The 19,022-nt window shown below is 36.8% G+C and overlaps 1 protein-coding gene across 3 annotated transcripts in view; it reads right to left on the minus strand.

Moving 5' to 3' along the window:
• DHX29 (DExH-box helicase 29) overlaps positions 1 to 19,022 on the minus strand; it is a 54,427-nt gene that overhangs the window by 11,967 nt on the left and 23,438 nt on the right. For 2 of the 3 annotated variants that reach the window (XR_003119956.1, XM_025389047.1), the window contains exons 11-23: positions 18,002 to 18,610; positions 16,189 to 16,332; positions 10,398 to 10,574; positions 9,560 to 9,700; positions 8,176 to 8,320; positions 7,923 to 8,040; positions 6,599 to 6,683; positions 5,364 to 5,452; positions 3,852 to 3,980; positions 3,686 to 3,761; positions 2,691 to 2,915; positions 674 to 810; positions 122 to 215 (exon numbers count right to left, since the gene is read on the minus strand). Coding sequence is in view for 2 of the 3 variants with exons in the window: in XM_025389047.1 (XP_025244832.1) it covers positions 122 to 215; positions 674 to 810; positions 2,691 to 2,915; positions 3,686 to 3,761; positions 3,852 to 3,980; positions 5,364 to 5,452; positions 6,599 to 6,683; positions 7,923 to 8,040; positions 8,176 to 8,320; positions 9,560 to 9,700; positions 10,398 to 10,574; positions 16,189 to 16,332; positions 18,002 to 18,610 (2,169 nt within the window). In the remaining variant the exon portion in view is untranslated. The remainder of the gene's footprint in view (positions 1 to 121; positions 216 to 673; positions 811 to 2,690; positions 2,916 to 3,685; positions 3,762 to 3,851; positions 3,981 to 5,363; positions 5,453 to 6,598; positions 6,684 to 7,922; positions 8,041 to 8,175; positions 8,321 to 9,559; positions 9,701 to 10,397; positions 10,575 to 16,188; positions 16,333 to 18,001; positions 18,611 to 19,022) is intronic. The other variant, XM_025389048.1, reaches the window with a different exon arrangement.

The raw sequence follows: 19,022 nt of genomic DNA on the forward strand, positions 1-19,022 counted from the left end.
ATTCAACAAATGTTTTATTAAGCCCTTACTATGTGACAAGTATTTTCCTAGGCATTCTTTTTTCCAAAATAAACTTACAGTTACCCATGACTCTGAGTGAGAGATCCATATTAAGAATTACCTCTAGGGTTAACAGTGATGTTCTATTGAGAAAGTTCCTCCGGCAATATGTGATTTCAGAACGATAACCTCCTTCTTGTCGTGCTTTCTTCCATCTAGATAAATAAAATGTTGATTAATGAGTAAAGGTCACCATGTTCTCTTTCCAAACTGTTTTTCAGAGCTAATAACCAAAGTAATATTTAATTAAATTATAATTTAAAAAGGGGAGGGATCTTGCTTGTAGCAGCTACCAATTGTATATAAGAATATTAACTTATTAACAGATATGTTAACAATATTAACAGATATTTTCTGTTTATGTTTAACAGTAAATTATTAAGTTACTTTAAATGAGTTAATATACATATAATACCAAATATATTATTCTTAAGTTTTAAGAAGGATTATAAAACACAAATGACTCTCTAACATAATTATACCTTGACAGATGAAATAACTAAAAATAAATTTAAACCTCAGATGTACAATTTTAATGAGTCAAAGGTAATTTTCTTTAAGTAAATAACCTCACGTAATTGGCTTATTGATAACGGCCAGATTATGTTTTTACCCTAGATAAGCATTGTAGATTGTCAGGTGGTCTGAATCCGCCATGGCCAAAGCTGATTTTGCAAGATCTGCTTCATCTTTTCGACCAATTGGTGTGGTAAAAGGAGACTTCTCTGTCATAACTGCAGCTAGTGTTGCCTATCCATAAATGACAAAACAATTTATCATTAAAGAACTATACAGTGAAAGTTAACTTATAAAAGAAAGCAAATCATAAAACAATCGCCCTTTAAGTTGCCTGTTTATTTTCAATACTTTTATGTTCTACTATAGCTAATTTTTATTTTCATTTTAAAGTTATTTTTTGTTCCATTTTAAGGAATTTCAAAAATACATCCCTTTACTTTTATACCCTTTCTGTGAGGTAAGGAGGCAATTATCACCACAATCAGAGGAAAAAAACTGAACATTTATATAAATGATTTACAGTCTGTCATACAGTGAGAGGCAATCTGGGAATCCTAACTCAGTTATCTTGTCTCCAAGACTGCCAAATTTCCACTCTTAGTCTGCCATGATCTTTAAAAATAATTTGGACATAACAATCCATTTGTTGTTGTAGGTTTTCAGATAAACTATCATGGAAGAGGTTATTTTTTGAACTTCACAAAATTCTGGTGAATATCTATTTCGAATACTAAACAGAGAGAGACTACAGTAATAAGTCACATTTTCTTCATTTTGTTTTTATTTCTGGATTTTTTTACAGACAGGGTCTTGTTCTGTTACCCAGCCTGGGGTGCGGTGGCCCAATCACAGCTCACTGCCCCCTCCTACTCCGGGGCTCTAGCAATCCTCCCACCTCAGCCTCCTGACTAGCTGGGTCTACAGGGGTACACCACCATGCCTGGCCAATTTTTTTAATCTTAATTTTTTTTGCAGAATCAGGGTCTCACTATGTTGCCCAGGCTTCCATTCTGTTTTTAAAAAGCCTTTATTGGTAATCCCAGAAAGGGCCATAGCTTGATAAAGTTGGAAAGTTGGAATGGCACAGTAAGCATATGCGTCCAGAGACTCAGACAGATTTGAATTTGTTAATTCTGAGATAATTTGAGAAAAGAGAACTCTGCTAATTACTGGCTCAAAGAGAGAGCCCAAAAAAGGAAAGAAAAATAGTTTTTAATTTTACCTTTCAGTCGCTAGTGTTCAAAGCTTCCTAAGAATCATCCACTACATATTCCATTAAATATTTCAAGCAGGTTGAAAACAAAAGTTTAGACAAGTCAAAATCACTCACAAAATAGTACCTACAGTACACTTAAGTAAATGGATGAACAGATTTTCAAGTATATAAATATAAAAACTTAAATATTATATTAAAATATTCTTATATTAATATAAACCTGGCCAACATGATGAAACCCCATCTCTACTAAAAATACAAAAATTAGCCAGGTGTGGTGGCACGTGCCTGTAATCCCAGCTACTTGGGAGGCTGAGGCATGAATTGCTTGAACCCCGGAGGTGGAGATTGCAGTCAGCCTAGATTGCACCACTCTCTCCAGCCTGGGCGACAGTGCCAGACCCTGTCTCAAAAAAAAAAAAAAAAATTCTTATCAGCATTCAGGCCCTCTCGGTTTTATTGTTAGTACAGACATTCTATTTAGTTAAAAAAAAATTTTTGGCCGGGCGTGGTGGCTCAAGCCTGTAATCCCAGCACTTTGGGAGGCCGAGACGGGCGGATCACGAGGTCAGGAGATCGAGACCATCCTGGCTAACATGGTGAAACCCCGTCTCTACTAAAAAATACAAAAAACTAGCTGGGCGAAGTGGCGGGCGCCTGTAGTCCCAGCTACTCGGGAGGCTGAGCCAGGAGAATGGCTAAACCCGGGAGGCGGAGCTTGCAGTGAGCTGAGATCTGGCCACTGCACTCCAGCCTGGGTGACAGAGCGAGACTCCGTCTCAAAAAAAAAAAAAAAAAAAAAAAAAAAATTTTTAATTAACAATTGTTTCCAAACTTGTAATTTCCTGGTCAAAGGATATTTAAAGTGAAGAAGCAGCAGCACTGTTTGACTTACCACTGGGTCAAGGCAGCCAAATATGGCACCAAAAATAAGCATCTTGCCAATCTTGACATTCACAGGTAAAGCTGCAAGGTGTTGGCCCAACGGAGTCAGTTTAGGGTCATTTAATTCACAAGCTCCAATTTTTCGGAGCAAATTCATTGCATTGCTGATCACTTGGAGCTGAGGAGGATCTAAGGCTTTGGAGAGGAAATCTTCAGGAGAACCAAGATTACATTTCTGCAGATTAAAAAAGTAATAAAATTGGTATGAAATCAAAGAATTAACACTACCCAATGAGATGTACTGGAACTAAATTTGACTTCAGTAAAATTTTGAGCAAAGAGGATAAAATGTGTAAGTAGGGCTATCCTGTTACTTTTTTTTTTATAATGGGGGCAGAGGAGTTGGGGGGAAGAGTATATAAGCGTTTGTGTGTGGGGGGGTGGGGAGGGAATAAGGATTAGATTTTCCACTCCACATTTTTAGTTTCTTAATTCCGGATTTTGATAGAGTCAAAAATCTAAGAATTGAAGGACATTATAGATCTTTCAGTCAAAGAAGACCTTTGTTTAGGTCAGGGTTTCTTGATCTCAGTACTACTGATATTTTGGGCTGGATAATTCTTTGTTTTAGGGAGCTGCCCTGTAAACTGTCAGATGTTTAGGAGCATCCCAGATCTCTGCCTACTAGATACCATTTACCCTCCCTGTCCAATTATGACAACCAAAAATATCTCCTGACATTGCCCAATGTCCCCTGGTAGGCAACAGTGCCCCCAGTTGAGAACTACTAGTCTAGGTTATGAGGCTGATAATCTATAAAGTGTAAGTGTCTGGCAAAACCAAAACACAGTGGATTTACTTATAATAAGATGGATAAGGGCATATATTAAATAAGAGTAAAAAAGTTGAAAATCTAAAGCAATATAAGGTAAGTTTAGGTGTTCATTTTTTTCTTTTCTAGAAAGGGGTGAAGGACAAAATTCATCTGAGTTCCCTTGAGATTACCATAATATGAAGGCATAATTCCTCCAAAGGTACACGTAAGATTTCAGGAATAGAATACTCCATAAAGCCTTCAAATCTGAAAAATAAAGAAATACTAAATACATATTATCAGAAATGTCACACAGTACTGGTTTATGTGTTTTACATTTCCAGTGCTATGCCATACCTTTCTCTTGTGTACATTCGGAAACAGAAGCCATCTCTGACCCGCCCAGCTCTTCCCTGGCGCTGCAAAGCACTGGCTTTACTGACAAACGTCTCGACCAAAGAACTCATCTGACTGCTTTCATGGTACCTGAAGAAATGTTTTAGGAGAGAATATGCAGATAATTGACTTAAGTCAAAATTGGAAAAAGCTGGATTTGACTGTTACAACTAAGTTAAATATAAGCTTAAAAAGTCCATTATTTGGACCAATAATTCTCAAATTATGCTTCATATTTAAATAATTTAGTAAACATTGCATACTAAATACACTACAAATTAAAAGTCTGGCAAAAGGAAAAAAACTTCTTTAACTTATCCCTTCTCATACTAACCTGATCATAGAATCTTTTTAAAATTTAGTAGAATATCTATTAATTAAGGAACGAGAATTCTTTGACATATTTTGAGAAGTGTTACTGTGAACATTACAATTCAACATACTGTTCACGATACAGTTAAACCCTGAAAACATTTTCTCTAGAGGTACAATTCAAAGAATCAAGAATCTACTTTTTATTGAATAGCAGTACTCTCTTGCAAATATTGCTATGGTTTCCTAAAACAGGGGATAGTGTATCTAGGTTACAGTAGACTACTAAAGGTGGTCTGTCCTATTTATGCAATATAAACATTATTTATACAGTAGTAATCTTTTTGTTGACGATTCAGTTACAGTAACCTATTAGGTTCCAGTTACTGAACTAGGCACTTTCAGTTATGAAATTTTCATTTTGACTGGGTGAGGTGGCTCACACCTGTAATACCAGCACTTTGGGAGGCCGAGGCGGGCAGACTGCCTGAGGTCAGGAGTTCAAGACCAGCCTGGTCAACATGGTGAAACCCTGTCTCTACTAAAAATACAAAAAAATTAGCCGAGTATGGTGGCATGCGCCTGTAATCCCAGCTACTCAGAAGGCAGAGATGGGAACTGCTTGAAACAGGGAGGTGGAGCCTGCAGTGAGATTGTGCCACTGCACTCCAGCCTGGGTGTCAGAGCAAGACTCCATCTCAAAAAATAAAATAAAAATTTTTCATTTTACCCATTTGCAAATGAGGAAACTGATGATTAGAGAGGTTATATGTTATGTTACTTACTCAAGGGATTTAAATTCAGCTCTTACTCCAAAAGCCATGTTTCTTTTCCAAATTACACAAAGAATGTTTTTTGTTAAACAATTTATTTTACAAATAAAAAATCTATAAAAATTTATGTTTTAAAAATTTTTCTCAGTACTTTTTAAAAGTCGCACTATACTGGCATTACTTATGGGAAAACCCATGACATGAAATTCTGACATTTACTTTCAGATATTTTAAAGTTTCTTACAGTTTCTCTAAGGCTTTTTTGCTTTGGACAGAACTAGGACATTTAGGATTTTCGCTATATAATTTTAGGATTTCTCCCAAGAATTCAAGAGCCTCAGCCTCTTTCCAGGTTAAAAATGTTTTGATTTGGGAAATTTAAACTTACTTATTTTCTTTTGTTCTTCCAGTATCAATTACAAATACAACATCTGGAATAGTGATACCCGTCTCTGCAATATTTGTTGCTAAAACAATCTGAAAAAAAAACAAAAAGCTTAAAACATTTAGACTACTTTCATTAATATATCATTATTTATATTAGTTTGAGCTGATGAAATTTAAAAACTGAATTTCAATTTCAGTCACAAAAATTTACAATCTATTTGCTATTACTATGTAATTTTAATTTACTCTAGTTTTGTCAGCTTAACTTACTAATTAGACTAAATCTAAAATACAGATTTTTTAGTCCAACAAAAATACCACTCCCCTAATTCTAGTCAATCATCTTAAAAACGACATAAGTAGGGCTGGGCGCAGTGCCTCACACCTGTAATCCCAGTACTTTGGGAGGCCAAGGCGGGAGGATCACCTGTGGTCAGGAGTTTGAGACCAGCCTGGCCAACCTGGCAAAACCCTGTCTCTACTAAAAATACAAAAATTAGCCAGGCTTGGTGGCAGGTGCCTGTAATCCCAGCTACTCAGGAGGCTGAGGCAGGAGAATCACTTGAACCCGGGAGGAGGAGGTTGCAGTGAGCTGAGATTGTGCCATTGCACTCCAGCCTGGGCAACAAGGCTGGAGTGTTGTTTTGAAACTCCGTCTCAAAACAAAAAAAACATAAGTAGAATGGGAAACTGGGTAGAGATTGAAGACAGCTGAGCACAGCCCTTCACTATTATTAGGGAAAAAAAAAATCACATTAATGAGAAGAACTAGGTTGTTGTACTGGCTCTGTTACTTATTAGCTTTGTGACCTACCTAATGGTTTATGTACAGGAAAAATCATCAGAGAGGATCTGCCTAGAGAACAACAAGAATACTCCCAGGATTTAAATATTCAGTCTCCTTTGTGATGCCTAATATCCAATCTCCTTTGTGATGCCTTCTCGGGAAAAAGTTGTGACTTTTTTCCCTCAACAGGCAACATCCATACCATATTTTTCAACTAGCACTCTCTCAATGAAGTCTTCTCCCTTAAATAGCACATAATGTAAACATACAAATGCTTGAATTGTAACATTGGGTTCACTTCTGATGATGGTAAGGCGCAGAACACCTGGAGTTGGCAGTGCACATCAAGCACGTAATGTTAACAACTGTCTTTGATGATAAAAAGTTATACTGCATTCATAAAATACTCTCAGGTGTATCACATATAAATTTGCTGTACTAAATTTTACCTTCCTGACTCCTGGAGGAGGAAGTGTGAATGCTGCAGCTTGATCTTGGGTTGAAAGAATAGAATGCAGAGCTATCACTTTATATCTGAAAGTTAAAATCATAGTTCTTAGCAAGGGTTTCTCTTTAGAAGACACTGCAAAGAACAACAAAATTTATTTGCATATAGCAAGCAACTTTAAGATTTTTTACTATGAAAAAATTTAAACATACACAAGTGTTTACAGAATTGTACAATGAAACCTCATATACACGCATCACAGAGAATATAAACAAACTATGCAAACAGGATTAAATTTTTTTAATGTTCTTTCTAATGTTGAAGTGGCTTATATGGTTTATTACAGTAGTAATAAACTCTATTGAAACATATAGTAAACAGCTGATTAAATATATATGGCTGATAAACTGCAGTTTGGTTGGAGTTTTGCATGATTTAGCAGGTTGGCAGGAGTCACCATCTTACTTTTAAACCACAGGATTCCCTCTGCTTAATCTTATTAAGAAGATGAAGCCTGGCCGAGTGCGGTGGCTCATGCCTGTAATCCCAGCACTTTGGGAGGCTGAGATGGGTGGATCATCTAAGGTCAGGAGTTTGAGACCAGCCTGGTCAACATGGTGAAACCCCATCTCTATTAAAAATATAAAAATTAGCTGGGCGTGGTAGCATGCACCTGTAGTCCCAGCTACTTGGGGAGGCTGAGGCAGGAGAATCACTTGAACCTGGAGGTAGAGGTTATAGTAAGCTGAGATGGTGCCACTGGACTCCAGCCTGGCCAACAGAGCAAGACTCTGCCTTTAAAAAAAAAAAAAAAAAAAGATGAAGGCTACAGGCAGTGGCTCACACCTGTAATCCCAGCACTTTGGTAGGCCAAGGTGAGAAGTTCGTTTGAGCCCAGGAGTTTGAGGCCAGCCTGGGCAACAGAGGGAGACCCTGTCTCTATGAAAAAAAAATTTTTAATTAGCTGGGCGTAGTGGTGCACGCCTGTGGTCCCAGCTGCTCAGGAGGCTGAGGTGGTAGGACTGCTTGAGCTCAGGAGTTTGAGGCTGAAGGTGCAATCACGCCACTACACTACAGCCTAGGCAACAGAGATAGAATCTGTCTCAAAAATAAAATAAAATGGAACAAATGCAGAATATAGTACCTAAAAATTTTTAGTAGATAACATGTTAAAATGGAAATGTTTAAACAAAAAAATCTTACTTCCCCATGGGCAATTTTAACCTTTGGTGAAAAAACTTTGAAAACTCTGATCAAGGGTTTTAATGTACCAAATATTTTCCTATTTTAAAACAACCAGGAATATAATGAAGATGTGTAGTTACCGTTCAGAATAAAATCTTCTATCATTTGATAGAAGATCATACAACTGCTGAATATGAGCAAGACCTGGTAAAAAGATCAATACTGCTCCTTCAATATTTCTGAACTGGGGACTTTTATCTGAAATTTTAAAAAGATACAATATTCAAAATAAGAAGATAAAAGGAACAGCATATAAAATTTTAACAAAACATCTCAAGATAGTAGAAATGTTTTATCAAATAAAATGGAGACCCATTAGAAATAGAAATATACCTAAGTATGCAAGAAGTTCCAAAATGAGATCCAGGTTGATTTTATGAGGATTCATGTATAGAATAGCATGCTGAGTGCGGCTGCTGTACTTCTGGTAAAATGGATTTAAATCAGCATTTGCTCCAGTCTGAACTGGTATGTATTCCTAAAAGAAATCCAACCAGAGGGAGCTGAATAAAAATATTAAGTATTTTTGTAAGACAAAGAAGGAAAAAAGGCGGTATTTGCATTCATCAAATCTGTATTTTTCTCACTGTCACCATTACTATTTTGTTAAGATACAGAAAGAATATACTTAGTAGTGGCGAGAATATCAGAAAGTATCATCTCTCTCCTATAATTTAATGTCATCCAGCCCTTAGGTATAGCAAAACCTTTTTATCTTGGCATATACATACTAAAATAATTGTAGAAAAGCATATTGTAATCATGTATGCATCATTCTGTGGCAACTAAAAAGCAGCCAGGCCAAGAGAGGTCATAACTTTAATAAGTAGTTTGTACCTGGCTCATTCCTTCTACATTGTACTTTGGCTCCTGAATTCCAGTCATCTCTTTTGAAATAATTATACTTTTCTAAAGTCTTTCTTTAGTTAGTAATTTTTACCTCTGGTGTTTTAGGGGAAGATTTTAATTTTTGCTTTCTTGGTCTATCTGCTTAATAAAAATATAAAGATGACTTTAACTCTGTGTTTTCATCAAATTGGAAACATGCATGAAATATCATGGATATGACAAAAATGCTGGATCTAGTACCACTGGCTAAAATGCAGGATAACATTGTTTTTTTGATATTTGAACTTCCCAGAAAGAACTATGCCCTACACAGCTTCAGTATGTATGTATGTATGTATGTATGTATGTATGTATGTATGTATGTATCTATCTATCTATCTATCTATCTATCTATCTATCTGTCACTATCTACCTATCACCATCTTGCCTCTGCCCTGCTCCTGCCAGGACAGAGGCTAAGAAAACCAATGCCAAGGATCTAGATTTGAGACCTGCCCTATCCTGATCACCTATGGTGTTGAGATGAAGTAGAAAAAAATCACTACTATGTACTCCTCAATAACTGATCACTGTTACAAAATTGTTATAAGAAGTTGCTTCTAACTTGTATGGTCCTTGATTTTGTATGTGTACCTAGATGGCCCAGAATAGTTTAAGAGGACAATCAAAGTATCACAAATCAAAGATTACAGTCTATGAAATAAAGATTAAAGAAACGACCTTTAAAATTCGTTCATTCTCAGATCTATTCCTCATCTATCAAATTATACTCAAATTCACTGTGTTAACCATATGATTTTGAAACTCTTGTGGCAGGTTAGGCCCTGGATATCATTATCTGATATCTTTCAAAATATTTTCTTTTTACCTGATATTTTTTTATTCCCCCTGCTTTGCTTGTAACATTAATGGTTACTTCTTCTTCCTCTTCCAGAAACTTCTGACAATATTCTGAGTCTTTCTCCAGTACAAAACCTGTTTCTTCTATTATATCTTCAAGATGAAAAACCTGCATAGAATAAGGCATATAAATGGGTGAATTCAAATTCATTTCAGTAAATATCATTTTAAAGAGAACAAGGGGACACCACCTTTTGAATGTCACCAAACGCTAATTTAGAATATTATGAAAAAAATGTTTAGTATTATTTGGGAATGAAGACTTGGTTGACAGAGAGGGATTGTCTCTAAAGCCTCAAGACAAATTACATTATGAGATATATTTATATATATACATATAATGTGAAACAGTTAAGAGTAGATTATATTAGCTGAACTGAAAAGGTAAGAATCAAGAATAGAATATGTAAAAAGGAAGCTTCAAAGACAAACCTAAATTTGAGGGGTGGGTGAAAAAGGAGTACCTTATTGCCAGGTAGCCACTCTTTTTTTTTTTCCTCCCTGACCATTAGATGACCAGGGAAGGGCGGCAACTCTTAATCTGAATATAATGATTTTCATGTGAAAACAGTTTTATGTTCTTTAGCCCTCAGGGCTGTCTTGAGTCAACACCCTCCTTTCTCTCCTATCCAGCCTCAGGCAAGGCAGTAACAGCCATCTGATTCTTAAGGCTGTGTCCCGCTCCTCTGTCGACTCACTGAACCTAGGAATAGTTCTGGCCTCAGACTACAAGCAACCATCTCCTAGGGAAAGAACCTGCTGGTAATGCAGTTTCTGCTTATACACACATTATAAAGAAAACTTACCTCAACAGGATAACTTCTTCCTGAAATTCTGAGAATAGGGCAGTGTGTGAAATACGTAGAAAATTTTTCGCTGTCCACAGTGGCACTCATTAGAATCAAGTGTAGATCAGAACGTTTCTGTAAAATTTCCTTCAAGATAATTAGCAGGAAGTCTGACTGGACACTTCTTTCATGAACCTAGTTTTAAAAAGGGAATAAAAAAATTCATCATATATTGTATAAATTCTAGTAAGAAGCTTGAACAATCAGACACCCAGATTTACTAAAAGTTATTCAATATCTAAGTACAGTCAGTACATGTGCAGGGAGGGAGAAGCTGTATGTTTTAAATAAGGCAGATCTTCAGAACTGAAAATAAAGTCATTCTCTAAAATTGAAGTCACTGAAAATCATATAATGAACGAGATTAGCCATGACAGCATGACTCTACCCTAGGAGATGGTTTGCAAATCAGATCAGATGTAGCTGATAAGGCCGGGTACAACTCTTAAGTTTGAGGGATGCGTGAAAAAGGAGTACCTTATTGCCAGTAGCTCATACTTGTAATCCGAGCACTCTGGGAGGCCGACACGGGCGGATCACCTGAGGTCAGGAGTTTGAGACCACCCTGGCCAACATGGTGAAACCCTGTCTCTACTAAAAATACAAGTATTAGCCAGGTACGGTGGTGTGCACCTGTAATCCCAGCTACCTGGGAGGCTGAGGCAGGAGAATCTTGAACCCAGGAGGCAGAGGTTGCAGTGAGTCAAGCTCATACCACTGCACTCCAGCCTGGGCGACAGAGTGAGACTCTGTCTCAAAAAAAGAGAAAAGATGTAGGGTATATCCCAAATTTCACTTAGAAGCAAGAGTGACTGCTAAATCTCTGCCACTAATATAAAACTATACTGTCACCATTACAAGACAGATGGTTTATCTACTAGGTAGAAAAAGAGGCATTAACTAGCAGGAATCCAAGAGAATCTCTATCACTGTCAGAAAAAAGGGTTTTATGCTCTTCCAACACATGCATTTTAGGGAAGAGCATGGATGAGGTATACTGTCAGAACTTTAGTATCTGTTGACTCTATCTTCCAACTTTCTGTACTGTGACTTAGTTCTACTCTATTTTATAACAGATTTAAGGTAGCACAAAAGGATAAAGTATATCAAGATAACAAAACAGGTTTTATCATTTGTTCGGAAGGGAGGCAGTAGGGGTTAAGTGTTCAGACTCTGGAATCAATTGCTAGGGTCCAATTCTTGGCCACTTACAGTGTGACTTAGGGAAATTTAAATGACTTAGGGAAAGTCATTTAAATATTCTGGGTCTATTTCTTCTATAAAAGGAGAATACAAATAATGCAAATTTCATAGAGTTGTGACAATCAAATGAGATAATGCAAAGCCCTTAGAACACAGCCTAACAGTAAGTACTCAGCATTGTGCTAGATGCTGGAGTTTAAAAAGCAACCAAGAGAGTTCTCTTCCTTTGAGTTTTCAGTGCAGTAAGAAGATGCTGTATAGGATGGTTTGAAATTATATATGAAGGATAGCTAATCCCGATGGTCAAGAAGGCTACTAAGACAAATGCCATTGATGCTGAGGACTGAGGGATGAGTATGAAAAGAAAAAGAGGAGGAATAAACGGGATGAAAAAAGGAGAAAAAAGCGTTCATGTTAAGGTACACAGTGTGTATGAATTCATGGTAGAAAGAAGGATCATACTAACTTTCAGAAACTGGAGAAACAAAAACAATGACTTGAGCATGGGATGGGGGATGGGTCAGAAATAAAGCTGGTAAGATATTCAATAAACTGCCTTGTAAGGCCTTGTAAACTGGGTTAAGGAGTTGTGACTTTATCCTAATGAGTCAGGAAGGGCAGTGATTAAAGCATTTTAAAGCAGAGGAATCATGTGGTCTGAGTTTTATTTTAAAAAGGATAGGGCCGGGCGCGGTGGCTCAAGCCTGTAATCCCAGCACTTTGGGAGGCCGAGACGGGCGGATCACGAGGTCAGGAGATCGAGACCATCCTGGTTAACACGGTGAAACCCCGTCTCTATTAAGAAATACAAAAAACTAGCCGGGCGAGGTGGTGGGCGCCTGTAGTCCCAGCTACTCGGGAGGCTGAGGCCGGAGAATGGCGTGAACCCGGGAGGCGGAGCTTGCAGTGAGCTGAGATCCGGCCACTGCACTCCAGCCTGGGCGACAGAGCGAGACTCCGTCTCAAAAAAAAAAAAAAAAAAAAAAAAAAGGATAATCCTGGCTACAATGTGGAAAATGTGGTGGAGGACAGCAAAACAAAGCAGGAAGTTTAATTCATTAGAGACTTTTATAGTAATTAAAGAAATAATGGTGACCTCTTCAAGGGTAACACCAGTGAATACGGAGAAAAGTCAATGTACTTGAGAAAGGCAAAATAAAAGGACTAGCTGACTGGATTCAGGGGATGTGGGAGAAAGAAGGAAAAATCTTAAAGACATTTTTACTTTGGTGGTTTGACCAGGTGACTGGGGATCATTCAGAGATTTAGAAGAGAGGAGAAGGGGCAAGTTATACAAGATGAACAGGGAAGAGAGATGTTGAGTAGTGGAACTGCTGAGTTTAGAGTTCCTGAGACTGAAGGTATCTAGATGGTAGCTAGATATTTAACTCTGATGCTCAGGAAAGAAATCTGATGGAAGACATAGATCTGGAAAACTTCATCAAATAGATACAAATTTATACAAATAAGGCTTTTTTGTTATTTTGAGACAGGGTCTCGCTGTTGCCCAGGCTGGAGCACAGTGGCACTACCACAGCTCACTACAGACTTGACCTCCCAGGCTCAAGCAATCCTCCACCTCAGCCTTGCAAGCAGATGGGACTATAAGTGAGTAGATAGGACTATAGGCAAAAGCCACCAAACCTAGCTAATTTTTTTTTTTTTTGGAGAGAGGAGATCTCCCTTATATTGCCCAGGCTGGTCTCAAACTCCTAGACTCAAGTGATCCTCCCGCCTCAGCCTCCCAAATTGCTGGCATTATAGGTGCAAGCCACTGCACCTGGCCAGATTTTTTTTTAAAAGGAAAAAAATAAGGATAGAACATAAAATAGAGCAAATAAAAATGCATACTATTAAGTATACTTGGTATAGATGGGCAGAAAATTTGGCTGTAAGCACACTATCAGCCATCAAGAAAATCTACTCAATTCACACACTGACTACAAACTAAAATCACACAATTCCTAATAGTAAGGCCAGAAGGAGCATTATTCTGACTGTCTTCATAAAGAGGTTCCTGTATAATGTCATGGACTTTGTCCTGACATCTCTTACAATAAATACTTAACATGATGATGAATTTCACTTCTAGGTTTTTTTTACTTGCTACAGTGTCTAAGAGGTTGATGGGATCACATTGGAGCTCAATTCAGTTAACTGTGTCTACGAATGGGTAATACAAAACCATGAAAGAATACAACTTTCTGAAGTTGGTCTGGTTTTTAGAGTTCATCCTGATCTATATTTACCAAGCAATTTTCCGGTAATAACTTGGGGTTCAACAGAACTTATTAACTGCTACAGATATTTCAACTTACCTAACAGTAAGAATTTCTCACTATAAATATATTGTAGCTTATTTTAAGAATGGTAATACGAAAGAAAAAAATCAGCATTTTGGCTCATGTTGACCTTTGATGATACTGATTAAATCCAGATCTTGGTCATACAAAGCCACAATTGTGACACCTTACCTCTACTCCCTTCCCGCAGGAGCCTGTGGGCCAGATAAAAAAGCAGCCATTCAGCCTCTTTCTCTTTGATATCTTAGTGATAAAAGTGAAACCATCCCTATAAACTTTATAAAATTAATCAAGGAAGAAAGTAGTTCACTGCCTATTGTCCTAGAATCACATAGACCCTAGATTATCGTTCCCCTTAACTGCTCTATAGATAACTTGAACATTATGAAATGGTACGTTTTCCATTTGAGAAATTCCTTCAGGTCCTATGTACCAGTAAAACTACTGACTCAAAGCTGATGTGAAGGACCCCACTGATGCCAGCTGGTATGAAGGACCTCACAAAGAGCTGACTCCCCAAATAATGCAGTTTCTACATCCTGATGATTTTTATCCTCTTTACCCTTACCAATCAACGATGCCAATTTTCCAATCCCTTGCCTTCCAAAATCCCCTTAAAAGCCCATAACTCCTCTGGGAGATAGATTGAGGGTCTCCTCATCTCCTTGCTTGGTGCCCTGCAACCATTAAATACTTTCTCTGCTGCAAACTCTACTGTCTCAGTGCATTAGTCTGTTACTACACAGTGAGCATACAAACCTGTTGCTCCTGTAACAACAGTACAGTGTTCTCTCTTGTTAAGGAATAAAGACTCCTTAGATAAAAATTCCTATAATTTATTCATTATCAAAATATTAATTAGGTTATTTTAAAATGTCTTCACTCAAACTTATCTGACAAGCGGAAAATAGCTAAATAAATTATGGGACCATCCAAATTATATACTAGTATAAAGCTACTTTTAAAAATCATGTTTTTGGGCCAGGCATGGTGGCTCATGCCTGTAATCGCAGTACGTTGGGAGGCCGAGATGGGCGGATCATGAGGTCAGGAGATTGAGACCAGCCTGGCCAACATGGTGAAACACCGTCTACCAAAAATACAAGAATTAGGTGGACGTGGTGGCACACGCCTAGTCCCAGCTTACTCAAGAGGCTGAGGCAGAAGAATTCCTTGAATCCAGGAGGTGGAGGTTGCAGTGAGCCGAGAACACGCCACTGCACTCCAGTCTGGTGACAGAGCGAGACTCTGTCTCAAAAAAAAAAAAAAAAAAAGGTTTTTGTTGACTAATGTGAAAGAATTATAAATACACATATTAAATATACACATATAAATATACAAATTAAAGATTAACATTTTTTTTCTGAATCATGAAATCATACTTTTTCTTTTCATTTTTCTACCTTTCTATGCTTCTAATAATTTCTAACAAAAAGGAGGAAAATAACCCAACTATATATAGTCTATTAATTAAAAATCAATGAATGAATGAACTTTCACTATTGCTTTCTGAACTTAGTGAATTAACGACATTTACAAAAACTTTATATTGGGGAGATTTTTAATTTCATTTTCTGAATAACACGAATGGTATATATCTTATCTGTTCTTGAAAAATTATACACAAGCAAATTAGTTTATATACACTAGGCTCCTATGGCATTTAAAATAATTTTAAGGAGAAACTTGTAGCATACTTCAGTGTAAGTGTGCATTCAAATTTGATTCACGTTGAGGTATATCTACCAATAAAGTGATATAGTGATGAAGACTTCTTGTTTTTTTAAGAATTACAGCAGATTCTTTAACAACTAAATGTAGTAGTTGAGAGGCAGTATACTGTTAAGAATACAGACTGAAGCTAAATTGCTTGGGGTTGAACCTCCAGCTACAGAAATTACTGCCTATGAACACTTGAGCAGGCTGTATGACCTCTCTGTACCTCAGTTTAAAATAACGATATCTGCTTCACTGGGTTACTATAAGAATTAAATGAATTCACTGCCTACTGTCCTACACACACATATGCTATACATAACAGTGTGAACAGCATTAAGCATATAGCAAATATTACGTAGTATTTATTAAACCAACAGGAGATACATTTGTTACAAGAAATTATTATATGTAAAGTATATAATAATTTAGTAAGTATAAAGAAAATGTTATCTAGTATTAGGAGTAACATCTTTTTAATACAAAAATATTTCAAATTTTTGAATACAACTATAGAATCCACTCACCTCATCTACAATAACATGAGACACATTACTTAGAAGACCATCTTCTTGAAGTTTCCTTAGCAAAACCCCTGTTGTACAATAGAGTAACCTAGTAGATTCACAAGCTCGAGATTCCATCCGGATCTGATACCCACACAAAGAATTCTAAAGGGAGAACACAGGGCCTTGATTAGATTCTCATGAGTAATATGGGAAACAAGCTTTAAAAAGTGAAGCAGAGGTGCTGATCTTGCTGCTAAATGAAGCGCTGTAAGTAATCTAGTACAATTTATTAATAATATATTAGTAATTATTAGTTTATTAATAAATACATTAGCAAATCTATTCAGTGCAATTTATTATTAAAAGCATTTTCCCATGGTCTTCAATTCTATAAAGCTATAAAATATATTTTATATTTTGGCAAATTTGAACAGAAAAACTTTTTTTTTTTTCAAATGGAGTTTCATTCTTGTCGCCCAGGCTGGAGTGCAGTGGCGCAATCTCGGCTCACTGCAACTTCCATCTCTTGGGTTCAAATGATTCTCTTGTCTCAGCCTCCCACTTAGCTGGGATTACAAGGGCATGCCACTACGCCCGGGTAATTTTTGTATTTTTAGTAGAGATGGGGTTTCACCATGTTGGCCAGGCTGGCCTCAAACTCCTGACCTCAGGTGATCCCCCCACCTCAACCTCCCAAAGTGCTGGGATTATAGGCACGAGCCACCATACCCAGCCCCAAAATTTTTGCGCTTTTCAAGATGTTGAGAAAAAAACTGGTCACCTTCTTTAAATACCATTAATATGATTATTAAAACATTAATAAATGTTGAATTAATTTCTTCCTAAATAATCATGAAGCAAAATATTGAGGTACTCAGGAATGAAATTTTAAGCAGCTTCTGTAATTTGGTCTACTTTTCTACTAAGATCTCATAAAATTTGCTGTCATTAAAAAGCAGCTAGTATCATACTAGTAGTGCCTAGTGGAATTTTAACGTAACATCCCCCATCACATTTTCTTTCTTACTCCTTCAGTCATTCCATTGTCTTATTTGTATATATGTCTGTCACTCTCTAAGAGCAGAAACTGTGCCTTTTTTTTCCTCCTCTATTCCATGACAGAAACCCAGACAATTTTGCTAAATAGAAAACTTTTAATGAAGGGGTACCCAGTTTAGAGATAAAAATATAATATGCCATCTCCAGAATGAACAATTCAAAGTATAAATAATCAGAATTATATGAAATTGCAATTCATCGTATTTAGTTCTAACTAGTTTAATTAATTCGTATACTTTGCAGTCACTCTGGTTAAGGTCTGGCCAGTTTTGTATATACTAGCATGGCAAAATGCATGACAATAGACATTTAAGTACTTTTCTCATTTTTAAAAAAAATATGGGGTTGGAAAATACTAGCATTTTAATTTATACTGTTTTTCCCTTCTGCTCACTGAAAAGAATGAAAATCATTCAGGAATACATTCCACAGAAAAAGGTTTGCAAAAACTTGAGATATATTTTAGTAGAATTTGAGTTTGTCCACATTCTTTGGCTGTTCAATTTAGTGGGTAACATATTTGAATATTCAATTATTATAGTTAATATATTTTTTCTAAGAGAATTTTAATGACAGAACTACTGATAATCCTTCTCACAGGACAGTGGCATACTATCACATCTATCAAAGAAAACACGAAAAGTGCCTGAAATGTGCTACTGATCAACCAATAACAGTGAAAACTCATATATGGTACACATTCCATTTGGATCACAAAAGCAAAGGTGAATAATGTCACCATTCACTGAGGTGGAGTTGAATGACAGCTTACCCTTCCTCCAGGTCCATTTTCACAGCCCAATTCATCACATACTCTGGTGGCTAAACTCACTGCTGAGATTCTTCGAGGTTGAGTACAGACAATGTTACATTTACTTGCTTCCCACTCATTTAGAAGCAAATCTTCCAATAGAAAATGTGGTACCTGAGTACTTTTACCACTCCCTGTTTCACCTGCCACAACCACTACCCGGTGCCTTTTAAGAGTTTCAACAATTGAGTCCCGATGTTTAAATACAGGTAACTGTTGTCTTTCCTTTAGAAGTTTCTGATACTTAGGTGTGCTTTGCAACTTTCTAAAGAGGTTTCTAACAGGTTCCAAATCTTCCACATTTGCTGATTCCAAGGACACTGCAGAAAAATCCTCATCCGAAACCAAATTTTCCCAAGATTCCTCAGGATCTTCAGAGTTTTCTCTCTTATTTTCAGAATGCTGTTGTTGCTGCTGTTGCTGCTGTTTCAATTTATTCAGAAGTTTGGCAATAAAAAGATCACGTGGTTTATTGGTTTCCATTTTATTTAATTCTTCCTTTTTCTTTTCTGCATCACTCCATTCCAGCCAAACATCTCGGTAAGTGGGAGGAAGTAACTGATGAACTGACTAAAGTAAAAACAGCAGTATGTTATTTTCACTAACTGTTCAATATGGAAATACAATAGATTAGCACTTAAAATTCAATAGATTAGCACTTAAAAGGATATATTCATCTTAAAATATAATTTGACTCAAATTACTATTACTTTAATATATGTATGTGTATGATGCAAATTCAAAAACAGCAAATCATATTCAGGCTTCTTGACTGACTGGCTGTGTAACGTTGCACAATTCACTTAACCTCTATGTGTCTCAGCTTCTGCATTTTTAAAATGGGGCTAGTAACTGTACCTCCCTTATAGGCATATTCTGAGGTTTAGTTAAGATATGTGAGGTGCTTACTCTTGGAACATGTGAAACTACTGAACAAATGTCTATTACTTATTCCTGCAGTGGCACTATATAAAATGTTAAT

Source organism: Theropithecus gelada, chromosome 6, assembly GCF_003255815.1.
Source record: "Theropithecus gelada isolate Dixy chromosome 6, Tgel_1.0, whole genome shotgun sequence".
Taxonomy (NCBI): Eukaryota; Metazoa; Chordata; class Mammalia; order Primates; family Cercopithecidae; genus Theropithecus; species Theropithecus gelada.